Source organism: Microcaecilia unicolor, chromosome 9 (assembly GCF_901765095.1).
Source record: "Microcaecilia unicolor chromosome 9, aMicUni1.1, whole genome shotgun sequence".
NCBI lineage: Eukaryota > Metazoa > Chordata > Amphibia > Gymnophiona > Siphonopidae > Microcaecilia > Microcaecilia unicolor.
In genome coordinates this window covers 208,810,723-208,829,913 of record NC_044039.1, presented here as the reverse complement: position 1 = coordinate 208,829,913, position 19,191 = coordinate 208,810,723, and the positions used below count along the sequence as shown (strand labels likewise).

Sequence of the window (19,191 nt, the reverse complement as noted above, 5' to 3'; positions counted from 1 at the left end):
CAGAGAATTCTTTCAGTTCCTTTGCATCATCGCCCTTGAAAACCATTTCTGGTAGAGGTAGATCTCTTGTGTCTTCTTCTGTAAAGACCAAAGCAAACAATTCATTCATTTTCTCCAGTATGGCCTTGACCTCCCTGAGTGCCCCTTTTGCTCCTTCATGATCTAATGGTCCCATGGATTCCCTCACAGGATTTCTGCTTCTGATGTACCTCAAAAAGTTGTTGCCTCTGCGGCAAGTTTTTGTTCATATTCTGTGTTAGCCTTCTTTATCAAGGCTATTAAGATTATATAATCCACAAGGTCAAAAGTACTCAACATATATCTCCCTTGAGTTATCAGGGCAGCCAAAATACTTTCAGTACTATAACCTTTATGGAACCCCGATAAGTAAATCAAATTTTGACAGATAATCCTCCAACTGCATCTCAACCCAGCACTCCATAATCTTTATCAACAATAGAATTGATGAAACTGGTCTATAGTTTGTAAACTCTTGCAGGTTACCCTTGGGGTTTTTAGGTGTCGGTGTTAGCACAATGTTACCACCTAATGTCAAAAGCAATCCCTTACTGAGACAATGATTTAACCAATCAGATAGAAGAGCTTAAAATGCAGGCGAAACATTTCTCATCAAAATGGCTAGACTCGTGTCAAGACAACAGGAAGATTTAGAATAATATTGCAACAGACGTTTAACTGTATTACAATCTATATTAGTAAAACTATCCCAGGAGAGGCCTGTGTTCCATACTTCGCTACATAACCCTCATAAGCAGCACACATTATTCTGTATTTTTCATACCCAGAAGCAAGAAAAGCTTAGCCAACACAGACATCTGCTCAAATGCCACACGGTAAAAAGAAATGCTGCAGAAAGCTGGTTCTACTGTCAACTAAAACAGTTAATGTAAGAATGAGAAAAGTCTTTCAAATAGCATATTCGCTCTGCATTTTCAATCTATTGCTGCTGTGGATGGGGCACTGAAAAAGGCAGGATTAACAGGTGCTCTCTCAGAAACCTCAACTGCGATAATATAGGAAATTATATTGTCTCCAATATTTAAAGCTGGCTGTTGCTCCAGACTCCTGTGAAAATGTCATCACTTCCCAATTAGAACATAATATCATCAGAGCGGTTTCCATGGTGTTTAACATTAATTCATATAAAAATAGCAGGCAGCTCACTAATAAAACTATTATAAGATGAATTCATCAGGTCTATTTGGTGTTATGAGAGCGATGACTTCATGCAAATGTAGAAAACAATACAGTGGCTTAGTGGTCTGCACCTATGGTATTTAGAACAGTGTATGAATCGGTGCTCTCCACACACTCTTCTAAATACCAAAAGATGCCACAGAAATGTTTCTTAGTTAAACATACAGTGTAAGCCAGTCTGGTGCTTGAATAGGAATGATGTGCGTAACCATGCTGACTTCAGTTTGAGCTGGATCTTGCACTTCCGGTTTTGGCTGACGCTTTCACATTGAATCTTCCATTCCTGGGAGATAGCCCCAGGGGGTGAGGGACTCAAGGTAACTGCTTAGGAGTGACACCAAGAGGCCAGATGCAAGAATTGTGATTGTAATCCAAGTAATTGCCCCAAGGCCCAAATGCCATTGCAATGACCAGACTAATTTTATTTAAAAACTTACTTTCCACCTTTACAATTCAATTGAACATTCAGAGTAGATTCCAAAGTTCCATACACAGTACAGTTTTCAGAGACCCCAAAACAAAGCTAAACAAAACAATGTTACAGTAGAGAGTCTGCGATTGAGTTTGCTGTGCCTGCACTCATGATCCTGCAATTCATCTTGCTGGGATTCCTCTGTGCTTGCTGAAACACTGCTGCCCTGGGACAATAGCTGGCCTCAACACTCTCCCCCCCCCGGATGACCTCAGTGGCATGGGATGAAAATGGGCAGCTGTGTAGCAGAGGCGTGCCGTGCCAGAGGAACACCTCCCTCTGTCATGCCAACAAAGGAGCGCTCTTTTGGGTAGATTTTGAGGGATTTCGGGAGAAGTTAGAGAGATTAAGGTGTGGGGGAAGGCTTTTGAGGTAGTTAAGGGGATATTGGAAATTGAGGCTGTGCTTGGCAGTGGGGAGGTATGGGGTTTTGGTGTCCTTGTCTAAATGTGGATGACAGCAGCCGTTTGTTACCAATGCTTTAAAACCTGTACCTATGGTGGCAAAGAACCAATTAGCAGAGCAAATATTCAAAATAGAACTTATAAATGCGTGGTCAGTTAGAAATAAGACTGTTATAATTTATGATTTTATTGTTTTAGAAGTTCGATTTTGTACATTTTCCTAAAAATATCTAAAAACTGAGTAGTGAACATGGCCATTCTGAAACCTGAAAAATGTCTGTCTTTTTTGTCCGAAAATCAACTTTTTCCTAGACATTTTGTGCCCAGAGTGTTTTCATTTTGGGACCATTTGGGAAAATAAAACATGCAAGACAAAAACACCCACAAACCAGCCAATGGGATGTCTGGGGGCCATCACAGACATCCCAGCAGAGTAGTGGGGCAGCCTAGGGGACACTGCAGTGGACTTCACATAAAAGGTCCCAGGTATACATCTCACCATTACCCCCTTATATTGTATGGTGAACCTTCCAGGAGCACAAAAATGCCTACTGTACCTCACTGTACACTACTACAATAGCTCTCAAGCTTGCAGATGTCACCTATATGTAGGTACCATAGGTATTTAGTGTACTATGAAGGCCTTACATGTTCCAACACAAGTAAACCAGTTAGAGTGGAAAATGGGCCTGGGTCCCCTTCTCTACTGTCCACTGCATTGACCATCAGGCTACTCCTGGGACCTGCTTGCTGCTCTAATAGGAATGGCCATCATATCTGAAGCTGTCATAGAACTAGTATGTATTGTCATTGCCACATCTTAGAGGGCTGGGAAGGGGTCAGTGACCACTGGGGGAGTAACGGGGGGTTATGCCTTAATCCTTCTAGTGGTCATTTGGTCATTTAGGGCACCTTTTGGTCACTTAGTCATGAATGAAACAGATTTAGCAAAAAAAACCACCTTTTTTGGTCCCAGACATTTTCATTTTGTTCCATTATTGCAGAAAAATGTCTATTTTTTGGGACCACCCAAGTTTCACCCAAAACACAACCTCATCACGCTCCCAAAACGTCTAAAATCGGGGTGTCAAAAATCGCAATTTAGACATTTTTGAGAACTGCAGGCTCTTAGCCCACTGCACTAACCACTAGACTACTCCTCCACTCCTTTTTGATCCTGGTTCCCAGAGGTTTTAAGAACAGGACCATGTGCAGTCTAGCAACATGTTCTTTTGCACAAGTTGTACAGGTAGCGACTCGTAAGGCAGGAAATGTTTTAGACCTTGTGGTTTTTTGTCCTGCTTGTTGAAACGAGTTTTCGTTGAAATACCAACAGTGATTGACGTGGGGTAGTCTGACAACACACGTGACTTTTTCACTAACTTTAGAGGCTGTTACGGATTTGTATGGAAGAGGCAGGCGGATAGTGAGGACCCATTGATGTGAAGGATTTGAAGGAAAGTTGGATTCCAAATATTTGGTTTGATTGGAGACTTTTCAGTGGATGAAGCAGTTGATTGACGATATGATACTTTCAGAAGGGATCTAGATGTTGTTAGCATGTTCTTGGGAAATAATAGGAGGAAAAAGCAGTTTTTCCATGGAGAACAGTAGCATTGGTTAATTTGAGGAGATCAGAGAGGGAGTGGAAGAGAACACAGGATGTTGATGTTTGTGAGACATATAAACTGAAATTATTTGAGTATTTGTCTGTTTGTGATTATGTAAGAAGTGCATATTTTAGAGAGAAGATCAGGAAAGTGTTAAATATGAGTTGTTTTAGACTGTGAAATATTTGAGCAACAGAGATATATGGGAGGGCCGGGAGCTAAGATTTTTTTCTCTGACACCTATCTACTGGTAAAGGTTGCATTGGTCTGGCCTGGTCTAGCAGGATAATAAGGAATCAGTGTTTACTGGTGTATTCATTTTGGGGAAAAAATGTTACGCCTTTTTAGGTGGATTCCATCCATTCAACGTCACAAAACAATTTCCAGCATCAGCCCCACTGCCCAACCCTCCTACACCAGCAACACATCAGTTCCTGTTTCCCATCTGATTCAAATGCCACAAAATCACCTGAGTAACATAGTAATGACAGCAGATAAAGACCTGTACGGTCCATCCAATCTGCCTAACAAGATAAACTCACAGCATACAATATGATGTGATATAACATATCTATACTTGACCTTCATCTGTCCTTGCCATTTTCAGGGCAGAGACAATAGAGGTCTACCAGCACTAGTTCCAACTACTGGAGTTATCATCGAAGTCCACTGCAGCCCATCCAGACCTATTCAGCCATCACCGGGACACAGACTGTAAAATTCTGTCTGACACTGGCCTTACTTCCTAATTAATGAAGTTGACGTCTAAGGACCGCAAAGTTTTGTTCTGATTGCATTCTTTTTCTACACGGGAACCCTTTGTGTTTATCCCACCCATTCTTGAATTCCATTATTGTTTTTGTTTCCACCACCTTCCTTGGGAGGGAATTCCAGACATCTACAACCCTCCCTGTGAAAAAGTACTTCCAGACATTACTCCTAAGGTAACCCCCCTGAAATCTCAATTCATATCCTCTAGTTCTACTGTTTCCCAATCTCTGGAAACGATTTGTTTGCATATTAATACCTTTCAAATATTTAAATGTCTCTATCATGCCACCCCCATCCCTCCTTTCCTGTAGGATACATATTCAGGTCATCAAGTCTCTTCTCATACAACTTTTAGTGCAAATCCCATTCCATTTTTGCCTCTTTTCTCTGAACTGCTTCATCCAGAATGGTGGAACTGAGGTCATATAGCAAAAAGAAGCACCAGGAGCCTTCAAAATCGGGACACAGTTGCTTTAATCATACAACTTGAACATCAATTCCTTCCTTAGTGACCCGCACAGTGCCTGCGTCAGGGGTCAAATCGGTTGTGACATCTAAGAAGCAACGGAACTTACGCCTTTAAAGGTGACAGGTTCCCCCTCCGAAGGGACATCACCTTGTAGAGGTGGAGGGGCTTGTGTGTTTCTATGACTTAGAGGGCTATGCTGAAGGGTTACCCATATCAGACAGGCCTCTGAGGAGAAACCAGACAAAGAGTGTCCCAAACTGGGAGAGTGGTAAGATGGTGACCTGAAGTTCATATGCCCAACGGCCCAGCTGCCCTCTGAAGTTTTGTCTTCTTTACGTAAATTTCCTCTCTGCAATTGCAGTTACCTTAACTGAGAGGAAGGGGACAACCGGCGGTCAGCCGCCGATGGCCAGTGTTTTATCCCCTGAGCAGCAAGTGCGGGAACACTGCGCAACGAACTGCCCACAGATGAAAGGGTTGGCGAGTCCTTTGATTAGCGCCGGCGAAGGAGCGTTGATGCTCTTGGACCTGGAAAAAACAACTCCATCGCTCCCGAATTATTCAACCACCATGTCCAAAGGAGTGGAGGAGTGAGTTAGAGGTATATGCTGAAACGGAGGATGTTTACAGCAGAACCCGAATCGACAGAACCACTCCTAAACACCTATGAGAAATCAACTTGGAGTTTTTGGCTCCCGTGGAGGTTACATTGAATACCATCTGGAAGGCGCTTCGGGACCTAACAGTGGCAGTAAATAATTTTGTTTCCGATATAATTTTATTAGAGAGTTACATGGACAATTCAACTGAACCCTTTGAGAGTAAAAAATTGATATAACAAATGATTCTACATGAGCAAGAAGTGGTTATGATAATAGACCAGAAATTTTGAATAATAAAATGAATATTATTATAGATGATTAATATCGAGATTATTGTTTTTCCCAGAGTTCCGGGTATGACTCCTAAAGTTTTCCTCAGAAATATTTCCTCAAATTATTACTTTAAAAGGAGTGAAGCCTGTGAAAACTGGGATTACTTTATTCAGTGGGATTTGAATTAGAGACTTAAGTATATGTATGTATGAATTATCCGTTAAATGCCGATAAAATATACTTGATCGCTCAGTAGAACTTGAGCAAAGACAATCCCTCTTGCTCTAGTCCTTCTGTCTGAACAGAGACACCCCTATCTGATCAATAGAGGAATATTTATTGTCTGCGGAGCTGCCTTGATTCAGGGTCGAGGTGGTATAATCTTTGGGGTAGCCTATTACAGAGTATGATATCATCACAGCAATTAAACAGGCCCCACCGTCCAAGGCCCTGGGACCTGATGGCTTTACTGCTGAATTCTATAAAATCTTACAGGATTAGGTCTCACTGCCCTTGGAGGCTTACTTCAATTGGGTACACGACAAGCAGTCCTTCCCTGAATATGCAAATCATTCTAATACAGTAGCTGTACCTAAGTCTGGTAAGAACCATTCATTATTAGAATCATACCACCCGACTTCATTGATAAATTTTGAATTAAAATTGCTAGCAAAGATCTTGGCTACTCATTTGGCTAAATCAGGTGGGGTTTATACAAAATAGGCAGGCAGTTTGGAGTGTGCATAGAGCCTTGGCAGTGATGGGTCATTGTGCTACGCAATTAGTCCCTGCCTTTTTAGTCAGCCTAGATGCCCAAAAGGCCTTTGACTGTGTACATTGGCCTTATTTGTACATAAGTATTGCCATACTGGGAAAGACCAGAGGCCCATCAAGCCCAGCATCCTGTTTCCAACAGTGGCCAATCCAGGTCACAAATACCTGGCAAGATCCCAAAAAAGTACAAAACATTTTATACTGCTTATCCCAGAAATAGTGGATTTTCCCCAAGTCCATTTAATAATGGTCTATGGACTTTTCCTTTAGGAAGTAGTCCAAACCTTTTTTAAACTCCACTAAGCTAACCACCTTTACCACATTCTCAGGCAACGAATTCCAGACACGTTGAGTGAAGAAAAAGTTTCTCATATTCGTTTCAAATTTACTGCATTGTAGCTTCATCGCACGCCCCCTGATCCTAGTATTTTTGGAAAGCGTAAACAGACGCTTCACATCTACCCATTCAACTCCACTCATTATTTTAAAGACATCTATCATATCTCCCCTCAGCTGCCTTTTCTCCAAGCTGAAGAGCCCTAGCCGCTTTAGCCTTTCCTTATAGGGAAGTCGTCCCAACCCCTTTATCATTTTTGTCGCTTTTCTCTGCACCTTTTCTAATTCCACTATAACTTTTTTGAGATGCGGCGAGCAGAACTGAACACAATATTCGGGGTTCCAACTCCTGAGGAGATATAGGTTGAACAGACCTTTTGTCGAGATGCTTAAACTGCTATATAATAGCCCTGCATCTGGGCTCACCTCTGATTATTTCCCTCTTGGGGGGGGGGGGGTGAGACAAGGGTGCCCTCTTTCACCATTATTATTTTAGCCTTAGCGTCTCTGTCCATATTCAAAGGCACTTCTCTAGAGAGCAGCAGCTGTTATCTAGATAAGTACATAAGTACATAAGTAGTGCCATACTGGGAAAGACCAAAGGTCCATCTAGCCCAGCATCCTGTCACCGACAGTGGCCAATCCAGGTCAAGGGCACCTGGCACGCTCCCCAAACGTAAAAACATTCCAGACAAGTTATACCTAAAAATGCGGAATTTTTCCAAGTCCATTTAATAGCGGTCTATGGACTTGTCCTTTAGGAATCTATCTAACCCCTTTTTAAACTCCGTCAAGCTAACCGCCCGTACCACGTTCTCCGGCAACGAATTCCAGAGTCTAATTACACGTTGGGTGAAGAAAAATTTTCTCCGATTCGTTTTAAATTTACCACACTGTAGCTTCAACTCATGCCCTCTAGTCCTAGTATTTTTGGATAGCGTGAACAGTCGCTTCACATCCACCCGATCCATTCCACTCATTATTTTATACACTTCTATCATATCTCCCCTCAGCCGTCTCTTCTCCAAGCTGAAAAGCCCTAGCCTTCTCAGCCTCTCTTCATAGGAAAGTCGTCCCATCCCCACTATCATTTTCGTCGCCCTTCGCTGTACCTTTTCCAATTCTACTATATCTACTATAGCCAGCCCTATCTGTAAATTGTGGAGCTATATAGTGCACTGAAAATCATCATAGATAGCCCTGGAATTATCAGGATAGTGCCTGGGCAGAGTAAGGGCAGATTGTGAGCATTCTGGAAATCTATTTGGAGATCTGAGATACGCAGTCCACTATCCATATAGCTATCCGGATAATTTTAGGACAGCTCTACGTGTATGTTTGGTAATGTCCACTGAATATACATACATAAAAAAGCATTGCGGTCGTAGCGTTTAAAAGAAACATTAACCACAGATTTTAAAAAATTAAGCCGACAATGTTTAACAAAATCTATCACTGTTTACCCTGCAACAAAAGAATTAGAAATCAGAAGGATAAACAAACAAGGGGCACTTACCCGTTTTTGAAATATAGGACATGAGCTCTTTGAAGTCCCGTTTCCAGGAAAAATCCCAGCTCTTGATCCTGTGCAGCTGGACTTGGTTTAGGGCTTCTGTTCTGAATATTAGTAATCATTACCTGAGGTAGTTAAAAATAGAAAGAAGCAGCATATCAAATTTCAAAATTCACATACACGGCCAATAATGATTAATTTGTTTGTTTTAAAGAGTCTACTGAAAACCCAATGATGTCAAAGAACCTAAAATATTTTTCAATAAGTTACAGGCAAAAAAGTGAAGGGTAAGGGGGTCATGGATTTGGTAAACCCACCTTTCTGTGGTACAACCAAAGTGATTTACATTTTATTACATGCAGGTATTTTCTCTGCCCCTAGTGAGTTCACGATCTAAGTTTTTGTACCTGGGGCAATAGAGGGTTGTGACTTCCTCAGGGTCACAAAGAGCTGCAGTGGGAATTGAAGGTGCTTCCCTAGGTTCTCAGTCCACTGCACTAACCATTAGGCTACTTCTCCACTCCATGAAGAAAGCAGGTAAGTTGATGAGGGTGCTGAGTTAATAAGACCATGGTAAAAATCAGGATATTTATCTATATCTTTGATATATTTCACCTTTTCACATCATATCTGGGAGATTACAATTAAAACATCTATAAAATAAAAGTGTACATATAAGTCACATATACAACTGACAAAAAAATGACATGACATGCAGCCAACCAAACAACATCTAAAATCTTATTAAACCTCATAAGACAGGCTCTGGGGGGTTGTTTGGAGACCAACTCCATCTCAGTTATTTGAGGTGTTCAAGGTGTCCCCGCTTCTGCCCTGGGGCTTCAAATGTTTCTTGAAAAAAACAATCCTGGTTGGAAAGAAATCGATTCTCCAACACTGGATAACCGCAAACCCGCCTTCATTGCAACACTGGCGATTCACCTCTGCGCATTGGAGCGCAGGGGAGTGGATGACCTGTCTTCGCCATGAGGAGACCGGCTTTGCCAAGTCTGCTCTGCTTTTTGGGACTCATTGACTGTAGTAGCGCGTCTTAAATTTGTCAGGGTGGTAGGGGAGGGATGGGTTTGGGGGTGGGTGGGGAGAAGTTCAACTCGTGTTTAACTCAGGGTGATATCACTCAAGGTAACCACTCTGTCCAGGCCATGGAGATGGGATCTATAACTGCGGTGGTTAAACTGTGGAGTGCGATGTGGTTCCTGGACAAGAAATGTTTAAAGGAGAGACCTAGGTCTCATCAGATGGAGTTTATTGAACCCAGCTTTATATTGCAATGTACAAGGGGTAGGGGAGGGGGAAAAAACAAAAACGCACTGTGGTGAGTTGTACTATAGTAGTGTGACATTGCATTAGTGGTGTATGGATTGTTTACACGGTGACTGTATTGTGTATGTTTATCTTTTGCACCAATAAAAATATTTAAACATAAACCTCATAAGACTAGTGCTCATACACATCAATTGGATTTTTCCCCTTCAATTATGTCATTTCTATCTAAATGTTATCCCTCTGAAATTAAATGGTCTCTTCTTGTTTGCACTAATCACTATCTATTGGAGTTTACTGTGTTTTGGAGGATGAAAATGGAAATGGTCAGGTGGCCAAGAAGTGATCCTATTTCTAGAGGTAAAATATGCATTAACTATTTTGAACAAGTTTACGTTCTTTTTTTCTTAAATTCCTTCTCAGACACTACGATTCATTTTAAGGACTGGAATAAGGTGGTGTTAGATCATTTAAATACTATAGCTCCTTTGACTCGACGAGTATCTAAAAATACCTCCTGTCCTTGGTTCACAGATAATCTGCTCCGCATGAAGAGCAATTTAGGCAGATAGAGCGCACCTGGAGGAGATGTCAGGATCCTGATCTTAAAATTGTGTGGAAACAGCTCACTGACTCCTATAAGTGAACTCTCTGGTGGGAAACGTTTGACCAACATCCCCAAAAAAGTGGAGAAAAAAACATCTCAGTGATACCACTCAAGCCACCCAAGGTTTAAGACATTGAGAACAGTACACCATCACAGATCACAAAAAAACTCCACTCCCCATAGTGTCAATCAATTTATTTCATTCCAAAACTAGAGTAAAAAAAAACAAAAACAATTGTACATCCACAGGTTAGAAAAAAACAAATCACAATCACTGTAATTCCAAACAGGTGAATATCTCAATCGACTTATCTCACACCTTTTTCAAACTGCATATCTTCACATCAGCTGCCAGTGAGCCCCGATACCCAACAGGGCATCCCCATTTCATTAAAGCTGCGTCAGGGGTAATTGTCCTGTATATGAGTACTTACGATTCAGCAGGCTTTAACTGCCAAAAAATGCCAACCTGCTTTAAATCCAGAAGCTCCTCCTTCTTGACCCAAAATCGCCAATCCACTTACTCATCCAATCAAAAGAACGCAGACCATTCAACTTTTACGTTCAATCCATGAGGCTTAATAGAGTTAAAGAAAAAAAAATCCAGCATTGCTCAGACTGACGCAGCAGATGCCCCAAATCTCCCCTACTGGTAGAACCCTGTAAATTGTTCTAATGTGATACATTGTAACTCATCAAATAGATGGCCTTATTGCTCACAATGTGTCACCAAGGGGGCTTCTCTTTTACACAATTTCATGCATGACTGGTGCACCATCAACCTCGTTTTCAAGCTTCTAGAGGTTTGACCAACATAATCCCCACACCCAGCAACACAACATAATCAAAGATCCTACTGGACAACACACTATCCTCTCCCCTTGACCCCTAACGTCTGACTCACTTCTACCTCATTTGACCACAACACAATCTTGTATTTGTTATCAACCGAAATGGCAAACGCCTTTACGGTACTTTGTAAGCCACATTGAGCCTGCAAATAGGTGGGAAAATGTGGGATATAAATATAACAAATAAATAAATATTCAAAACGTCACATTGGCACCTTATCAAATAAACCAACCCTATTGATTCACAAGTAGTGATGCATCTCAAGGCACACTTTTTCCCGGTTTTTAAATGTACAAATTCAGTTGACTCCAGCAAAATGTGGCACACCGAGCAGTGACCACATATAATATGTTTGCCATATCCTAGACGAACAGCACTTGAAAGTCCTGACCAATTGTTCTAGAATGAAGGTAAATGTTCTGCTCCTGCAGGAGTCCCATCATTCCAATACGGAACATCTGAAGTTGCTTAAAACCTGGGTGGGCAGGTTGGCCTATTCTTCCTTTAATTAATTAATTTATTTATTTATTTGTTACATTTCTATCCCACATTTTCCCACCTATTTGTAGGCTCAATTTGGCTTACATAGTACCGGATGATGTTGTGGTAAGATCAAGTTCATGTGGCACAGCCACATTAGGGAATCAGAGAATGGCAGAGTTGTGTTATGTCCATTACGTGCTTTTTTAATGGGAGGCAAAGGGGCATGGCTATTTTAATTCACAAGAAACACCAAGCGGAACTACATAAGCTCCTGCAGGACCTAGAAGGCCAGTTTGAGGTATGGGTGGGAGAGCTTCCCAGGGTACACGTGGCCTTGTGCTTGGCTTATGCTCCTCCATGCTCCCAACGTTTATTTATTTAGCGCATTTGATATACCTCTGAGGCCATCACATAGGCATGCAGCAGTTAAGAAGCATAATTTTCTAACAGGTACTAGTACTGTCCCTAATGAGCTCACAATATAAGCAGTAAATATTGTACCTGGGGCACTGCAGATCAAAGTGACTTGCCTAGGGTTACATGGTGCTGCAGAGGGAATTGAACTCGGTTCCCAGGATCTCAACCCCATGACTACTGTTCAGCAGCAGTGGGAATCAAACCTGGTTCTCCAGGTGGCTTTGCAGGCAAGGGAGATGCGATTATTACCAGCCTGAATACAGAGAAAGCATTTGACAAAATTTTGTGGGACTACCTTCTCTGGGTCCTTCCCCAATTTGGAATTCTGGGAGAGTTTCTGGGAGGGATTAGAGCACTTTATACACTGAGCAGAAGATTTCAGCGTATTATCTACGGCGACACCTAGATCTTTTTCTTGGGTGTTGACCCCCAAGGTGGACCCTAGTATCAGGTAACTATAATTTGGATTATTCTTTCCAATGTGCATTACCTTGTATTTGTCCACATTAAATTTCACCTGCCAGTTGGATGCCCATTCTTCCAAGATCTTCCTGCAATATTTCACAGTCCACACGTGTTTTAACAACCTTGAATAGCTTTGTATCATCTGCAAATTTAATCACCTCACTCGTCGTTCCAATTTCCATATCATTTATAAATATGTTAAATAGCATCAGACCCAGTACTGATCCCTGCGGCACTCCACTGTTCACCCTCCTCCATTGACAGAAGTGGCCATTATTCTGATAATGCAACTGAAAATGATTACAGACAGCCCCAGCGCTATCCAGACAGTGCCGGGGCAATATAGGTGTTGAGCAATGGCAGAGCCGGAAGTTATCTGCTTAGTGGCAGATAGCAGGACCAGTTTTGCTGCTATCCAGATAGCGGTGTGGGTCACTGTTCTATTTGAATATTAAGTGCTGACCACTATCTGAATACTGTTGCTGATATCCAGGGTTTTCTTTTTTCGTTGCCACGGGGGGATATGACAGAGGTCTACAAAATCCTGAGTGGAGTAGAATGGGTAAACACGACTCGTTTTCTCTTTCGAGAAATACAAAGACCAGGGGATATTCCATGTTAACACTTTTAAAATTAATAGAACAACATATTTTTTTTTCTCAACGAATACTAGACCTCTGGAAATCATTGCCAGAGGATATGGTAACAGCAGTTAGTGTATCTAGGCTTAAAAAAGGTTTGGACAAGTTCCTGGAGGAACAGTCCATAATCTGATAGTATGATAGACATGGAGAAAGCTACTACTTATTGCTGAGATCAGTAGAACAGAATCCTGCTACTCTTTGGGATTCTACCAGGTACTTGTGACCTGGATTGGACACTGTTGGAAGCAGGATATTGGGCTAGATGGAACATTAGTCTGATCCAGTATGGCGATTCTTATGTAATCTCTCTAAACGCTGGAGCAAAGATTGAATTTTAAAGAACATAAAATCTGCAGTCAAAGGGGACTGAATAAAGAACTTGAATGGATGGCACTAATCTGACAGGATGCTCTGAGTGAATGTTCTCTATCATGTGATATCTGTTAAACTGGGAAGGAAACGGAACCAGAATTGAGGAACAATTGGTTTGCCTGTTAAGGTATTGTCAATATAGTAGATTATTTCTTTGGATTGAAAGTTTCTAATGTATTTTTATATTGGTTTTTTTTCCTCAGGAGACATACTCTTGGTACAACACGGTATCATGTTGGTGTCTTTGGGGTTCTTGTACTAAGCCACGGTAAAACATGGCCTGCAGTAGTGCTAGTGAATCTTTTGGGCGCGCGCTAGGCCATTTTTTACTGTGTCAAGGAAAAAGGGTCTTTTTTTTTAAGGTGGCTGGAAAATGGACTTGCGCTAAAATTGAAACCGGTGTGCGTCCATTTTCAGCCTGAGACCTTACTGCCACCCACTGACCTAGCAGCAAGGTCTCATGTGCTACCCACACAGTAGATAAAACAAAAAGGAGGTAAAATCCTCACGAAACCGTGAGATATGAGAACAAAAAGTGAGGAGAATGAACGAGGATACCAATTAGTTTGTTTATTCACATAAAAAATGACGTAATTCACATTAAAAATGACCCGACACGGCCGTGTTTCGGCCCAAACTTGTTATACTCCTCTCCAAAAAGATGTGTACAAATGTAGGATGCATCCTACATTTGTACACGTCTTTTTGGAGAGGAGTATAACAAGTTTGTTCCGTTTCTCAACAAAAATTTTTTTAAAAGAGAGGAGACCCAAGAGAGTTTTTTCTTATTATTTTCCTTGGAGTACACATCTCAAGCCATACTCTCTGAGGTTTTAAAGACCCCTGAGGCAGGTCTTTGGGCCGAAACACGGCCGTGTCGGGTCATTTTTAGTGTGAATTATGTCATTTTTTATGTGAATAAACAAACTAATTGGTATCCTCGTTCATTCTCCTCACTTTTTGTTCTCACTACCCACACAGTAAGCATGCAGCGCACACCAACTGTTGTTTACCGCCGGGCAAGTGGCCTGCGGTAGAAAATAGAAAATAGTTTTCTACCGCTGGATTCGGCACACACCAAATTCAGAATTACTGCCCAGCTCACATACAAGCCAATTTGGCATGTGCTGTACGTGCGTTGGCTCTTATACAGCTTAGTAAAAGGCTCACTTGTTTCCTGGTTCTGTGTTCTACATTGAAAGATAAGTTATAAATCTGATATTTAAGCTCCTAAACTGAAATTTTGAATATTTAAACTGAACTTGAAAAATAGTTTTTGAAGATAATGAATATAAATTATTGTTGTCTGAATCATACATACATTTTTTTTTTTTTTAATCTTTTCGGATCAATATGATTACTGAGTTTACCTGATAAGCCTTGTTTTGTTTTCGGGTTTTTTTTTTTGAGATACTATGCTCCCTTTTCTAATAAACCCGATAATAAATATATTTCTTCATATTATTTTTTTTTGGGGGGGGGTAGTTGGTTAATTATTTACCCCACTTTGAATAACAATGCAATCTTTTAAGCCTTCTAAAACACATACCAATATCTAGAAAAATAAACCAGAGTAGCTCATAACAAATAATTTACCCCCCTGTTTACAAAGCCGCGTTAGCGGCTGCTGGTGCGCTAATGCCAACACGTCAGCATTGTCATGTGGCTTTGTAAACAGGGGGGTTAGAAAGGCCACTATAAAAAGACAAAATAACCTATAAGCTATACATAAACCTAAAGGGATCACATAGAAAGAGGCAAATTTAGAAAAACAAAACATAACTACAGTGATTCAAACTGCAGAACTGGCAAAAATGCTCTAAGATCAAAAGTGTTTGTAAATTTAAAAAAACAACCCTGCCTTAAAATAAATGTAACACTAATAACCATAAAAATTCAGCTTTCCCTCACTTAAGCATTAAACTGACGCCAACAAGCAGTTCCTTGCTTTGACAGCTGTTTAAATGCCCAGTTTTCTCACCAGCAGAGTGACTGACAGCTTTTCTAAAAATATTGGTGATTTTCAGATGTTTATCAACATTGGGTTGATCTCAGCAGATAAGTCAATCACCCGGGCATTTAAAAAGCTGTCAAAGCAAGGAACTGCTTGATGGCAGCTGTTTAATGCTGAAGCAAGAATTTTTTTATAGTTTTTTTTTTTTTTAAATTAGTCTTTTTGTTTAACTGTTCATTTTTTTGTATACGTACATTTCTTTGGCCAACAGCCATACACAAATGGACAGTGTTCCTTACCTGGTTAGTGGGTAGGTGTTGGGCAGCCTGTGCTCTCTTTTTCTTGAATGTGTGTATTGTGTCCTATCTGCTAATGGTGTTCCTTTCAGATCTCTTATTTTAGATTGTACATGTCAGATAAGAAGGTATACCAAATGCTCAATAAACATAGGAACTGAGTTCGATTCCCGGCACAGGCAGCTCCTTGTGACTCTGGGCAAGTCACTTAACCCTCCATTGCCCCATGTAAGCCGCATTGAGCCCGCCATGAGTGGGAAAGCGCAGGGTACAAATGTAACAAAAATAAAATAGATACTATTGGAGATTCTACATGGAATGTTGCTACTATTGAGATTCTGTTGCTACTATTGGAGATTCTACACAGAATGTTGCTACTATTGGAGATTCTACATGGAATGTTGCTATTCCACTAGCAACATTCCATGTAGAAGGCTGCGCAGGCTTCTGTTTCTGTGAGTCTGACGTCCTGCACGTACGTGCAGGACGTCAGACTCACAGAAGCAGAAGCAGAAGCCTGCGCGGCCACATTGGTGATCTGCAAGGGCCGACTTCTACATGGAATGTTGCTAGTGGAATAGCAGCATTCCATGTAGAATCTCAAATAGTAGCAACAGTGGAGGAGTGGCCTAGTGGTTAGGGTGGTGGACTCTGGTACTGGGGAACTGAGTTCGATTCCCACTTCAGGCACAGGCAGCTCCTTGTGACTCTGGGCAAGTCACTTAACCCTCCATTGCTCCATGTAAGCCGCATTGAGCCTGCCATGAGTGGGAAAGCGCAGGGTACAAATGTAACAAAAAATAAAATAAAATAAACACTTTAAAAGCAATTTTTGTACCCTCTAATGTTTTTTGTTCTTTTTAGTATAGTTCATCATGTCCCTGTCCTTGCTGTGTATTTATATATATATATATTGATTCTGTATTAATTTAACGCTAACGTATCCCTGATGCAGTCATTATTTATTTATTTATTACATTTGTACCCCACATTTTCCCACCTATTTGCAGGCTCAATGTGGCTTACTTAGTACCGTCAAAGGCGTTTGCCCAGTCGGTGGATAACAAATACAAAGTTGTATAGTGATCGTATGAGGTATAAATGGAGGGTTGGAATGGATGAAGATTGCGTGATGTCCTGTTCGATCATAGTCATGCTGTGTTGCTAGGTGAAGAGGGTTACGTGGGGTCGTTGGGGTAGGCCTTTTGAAGAGGTTGTTTTTTAGCGATTTCATGAAGTTCAAGTGGCCATGGATTGTTTTCACAGCTTTTGGGAGCCCATTCCATAGTTGCGCGCTTATGTAGGAGAAGATGGCTTCTTAAGTTGTTTTGTATTTCAGTCCTTTGCAATTTGGGTAATGTAGGTTTAGGTAAGATCTTGACAATCTGACTTTGTTTCTTATTGGTAAGTCTACAAGGTCTGTCATATATCCTGGGACTACGCTGTACATGATTTTGTGGACTAAGGTGCAGATTTTGAAGATGATTCGTTCTTTGATTAGATGAAACAAGTTGGGTATTTGAATGAGATTTTATGTTGTGATTTATATTTTATTTAATAGGGGCCCCGTTTACTAAGCCGCACTATAGGCACACTAGCGTTTTTAGCTTGTGCTAAAAATTAGCACGCGCTGCTAGAGAGACACCCATATATTCCTATGGGTGTGTCTAGCATTAGTGTACACTAATTTTTAGTGCACGCTAAAAACACTAGCACACCTTAGTAAACATGGCCCTAAATGTAATATTTTTAGAACTTTTAAATAGTGCATCCTATATACTGTTGGCCTGTTGTCCGATTGCTCTTTGTGGTGAAAGAACATAAAATCATTACATCATTATCACACAAATCAATGAATTCACGTAACGTTTAAAATAATCAAATCAAATCAATTCTTGTATACTGCTAATATCCCCTTTCCAGGGTTCAGTGTGGCTTACTTCTAGGTGAGACCAAAAACACAGGAAAGGATAACGGATGATACTAGGAAGTAGATGTCAATGGATTTTTTATGAAGCATTTATTGTATATTTAATCCTCGGAAAATACTGCTCAAACACCCACGCTTTGCATTGTTTCCTACAAGTTAGAATAACAGCAATTACTTTAGGATCGTTAGGGATACAATTCCAAAGAAATATTTTAAAAATATACTAATAACTGTAGGTGAAATTTAACTTGTTTTTCATATCCCTGCATTGAATTTGCTCTCTTGTTTTTGGGTAAAATAGTAGCATAAAAATACCAAGATGTTGTGTTCATAACTGGAGTTTTATTCTGCTGATGTCAAATGGTTCTTCCTGTGATGCTACAGAATAGACAGTAATGCACAAAGGCAGCTTCTTAAAGATAAGCTCTATACGCACAGAAACCCAAAGCTTCCAAACACCGTGATGTTAACTACAGGGATTCTTCCAAATTTAATTTATCCATTTAGTTCTTATTTACACTTCATTTCTAACACATCTCTTTATTTATTTTATTACTAGCCGTTGAGCCCGTAAAAACGGGCTGGTATTGAGGTTTTCCTACCCCCGCGGTCACCACCGCTCCCCTCCCCCCCGCGAAGTCGCCACCGCTTCCCCCCCCTCGAAATCGCCGCCGCCGCCACCCCTCCACCTGGCCCGGGCCCTCTCTTTACTTTTGAACTTACACATCCATTCGCCGAACGCAGCAACGCACATCAGCTGAGCTGCCCCTTCCTTCTCTGCCTGTGTGTGTCCCGCCCTCGCTGACGTTACGTCACAGGAGGGCGGGGCCACAGGCAAAGAAGGAAGGGCTCAGTGCAGCTCAGCTGATGTGCGTTGCTGCGTTCGGCGAATGGATGTGTAAGTTCAGAAGGGAAGAGAGGGCCCGGGCCGGGTGGAGGGGTGGCGGCAGCAACCTCGGCGGCGCAGTTTCCCTCTCTGTCCCGCCCCTCCCGTCATCACGTATTGACGCGGGGGCGGGACAGAGAGGGAAGTCTCTACTGCGCATTTGCGAGTGAGTCGGTCACTCGCCATTTATATGTTTGATTATGCATTTCAACATTTACATCAAAGTCAAAAGCTTTGTATAGGATAATGAGCAAACAACTTATATCCAAGGAAATAACAATTATCAAAAAGAAAGAAAATAAAAATTTATTGAACAGCCCAATCATATAGTCCTTAAATAGGAGGGCAAGAGGTCATTAAATCTAAAGAAGAGGGTATAATATTTCAAGAATAATAACAACAAACAATAACAGTAAGTAGCAGCTGAAATAAAAATGGTTCAGAATCAAGGATGTAAATCAGTCCCCATGTCCTGCCAATCCTTTACCTTTAAGGAAAAGTTTTAACTGAGAAGGATCATAAAAGATAAAGGTACGATTAACGAAATTAACACCACACT

At 41.1% G+C, this 19,191-nt stretch overlaps 1 protein-coding gene across 2 annotated transcripts in view; it reads right to left on the bottom strand.

Annotated features, from left to right (window-relative positions):
- The window catches only part of TTC7B (tetratricopeptide repeat domain 7B), a 513,408-nt gene that overhangs the window by 374,497 nt on the left and 119,720 nt on the right, over window positions 1-19,191 (bottom strand). For both annotated transcript variants that reach the window (XM_030214578.1, XM_030214579.1), the window contains exon 5: window positions 8,446-8,567. In XM_030214578.1, the coding sequence (XP_030070438.1) occupies window positions 8,446-8,567 (122 nt within the window). The remainder of the gene's footprint in view (window positions 1-8,445; window positions 8,568-19,191) is intronic.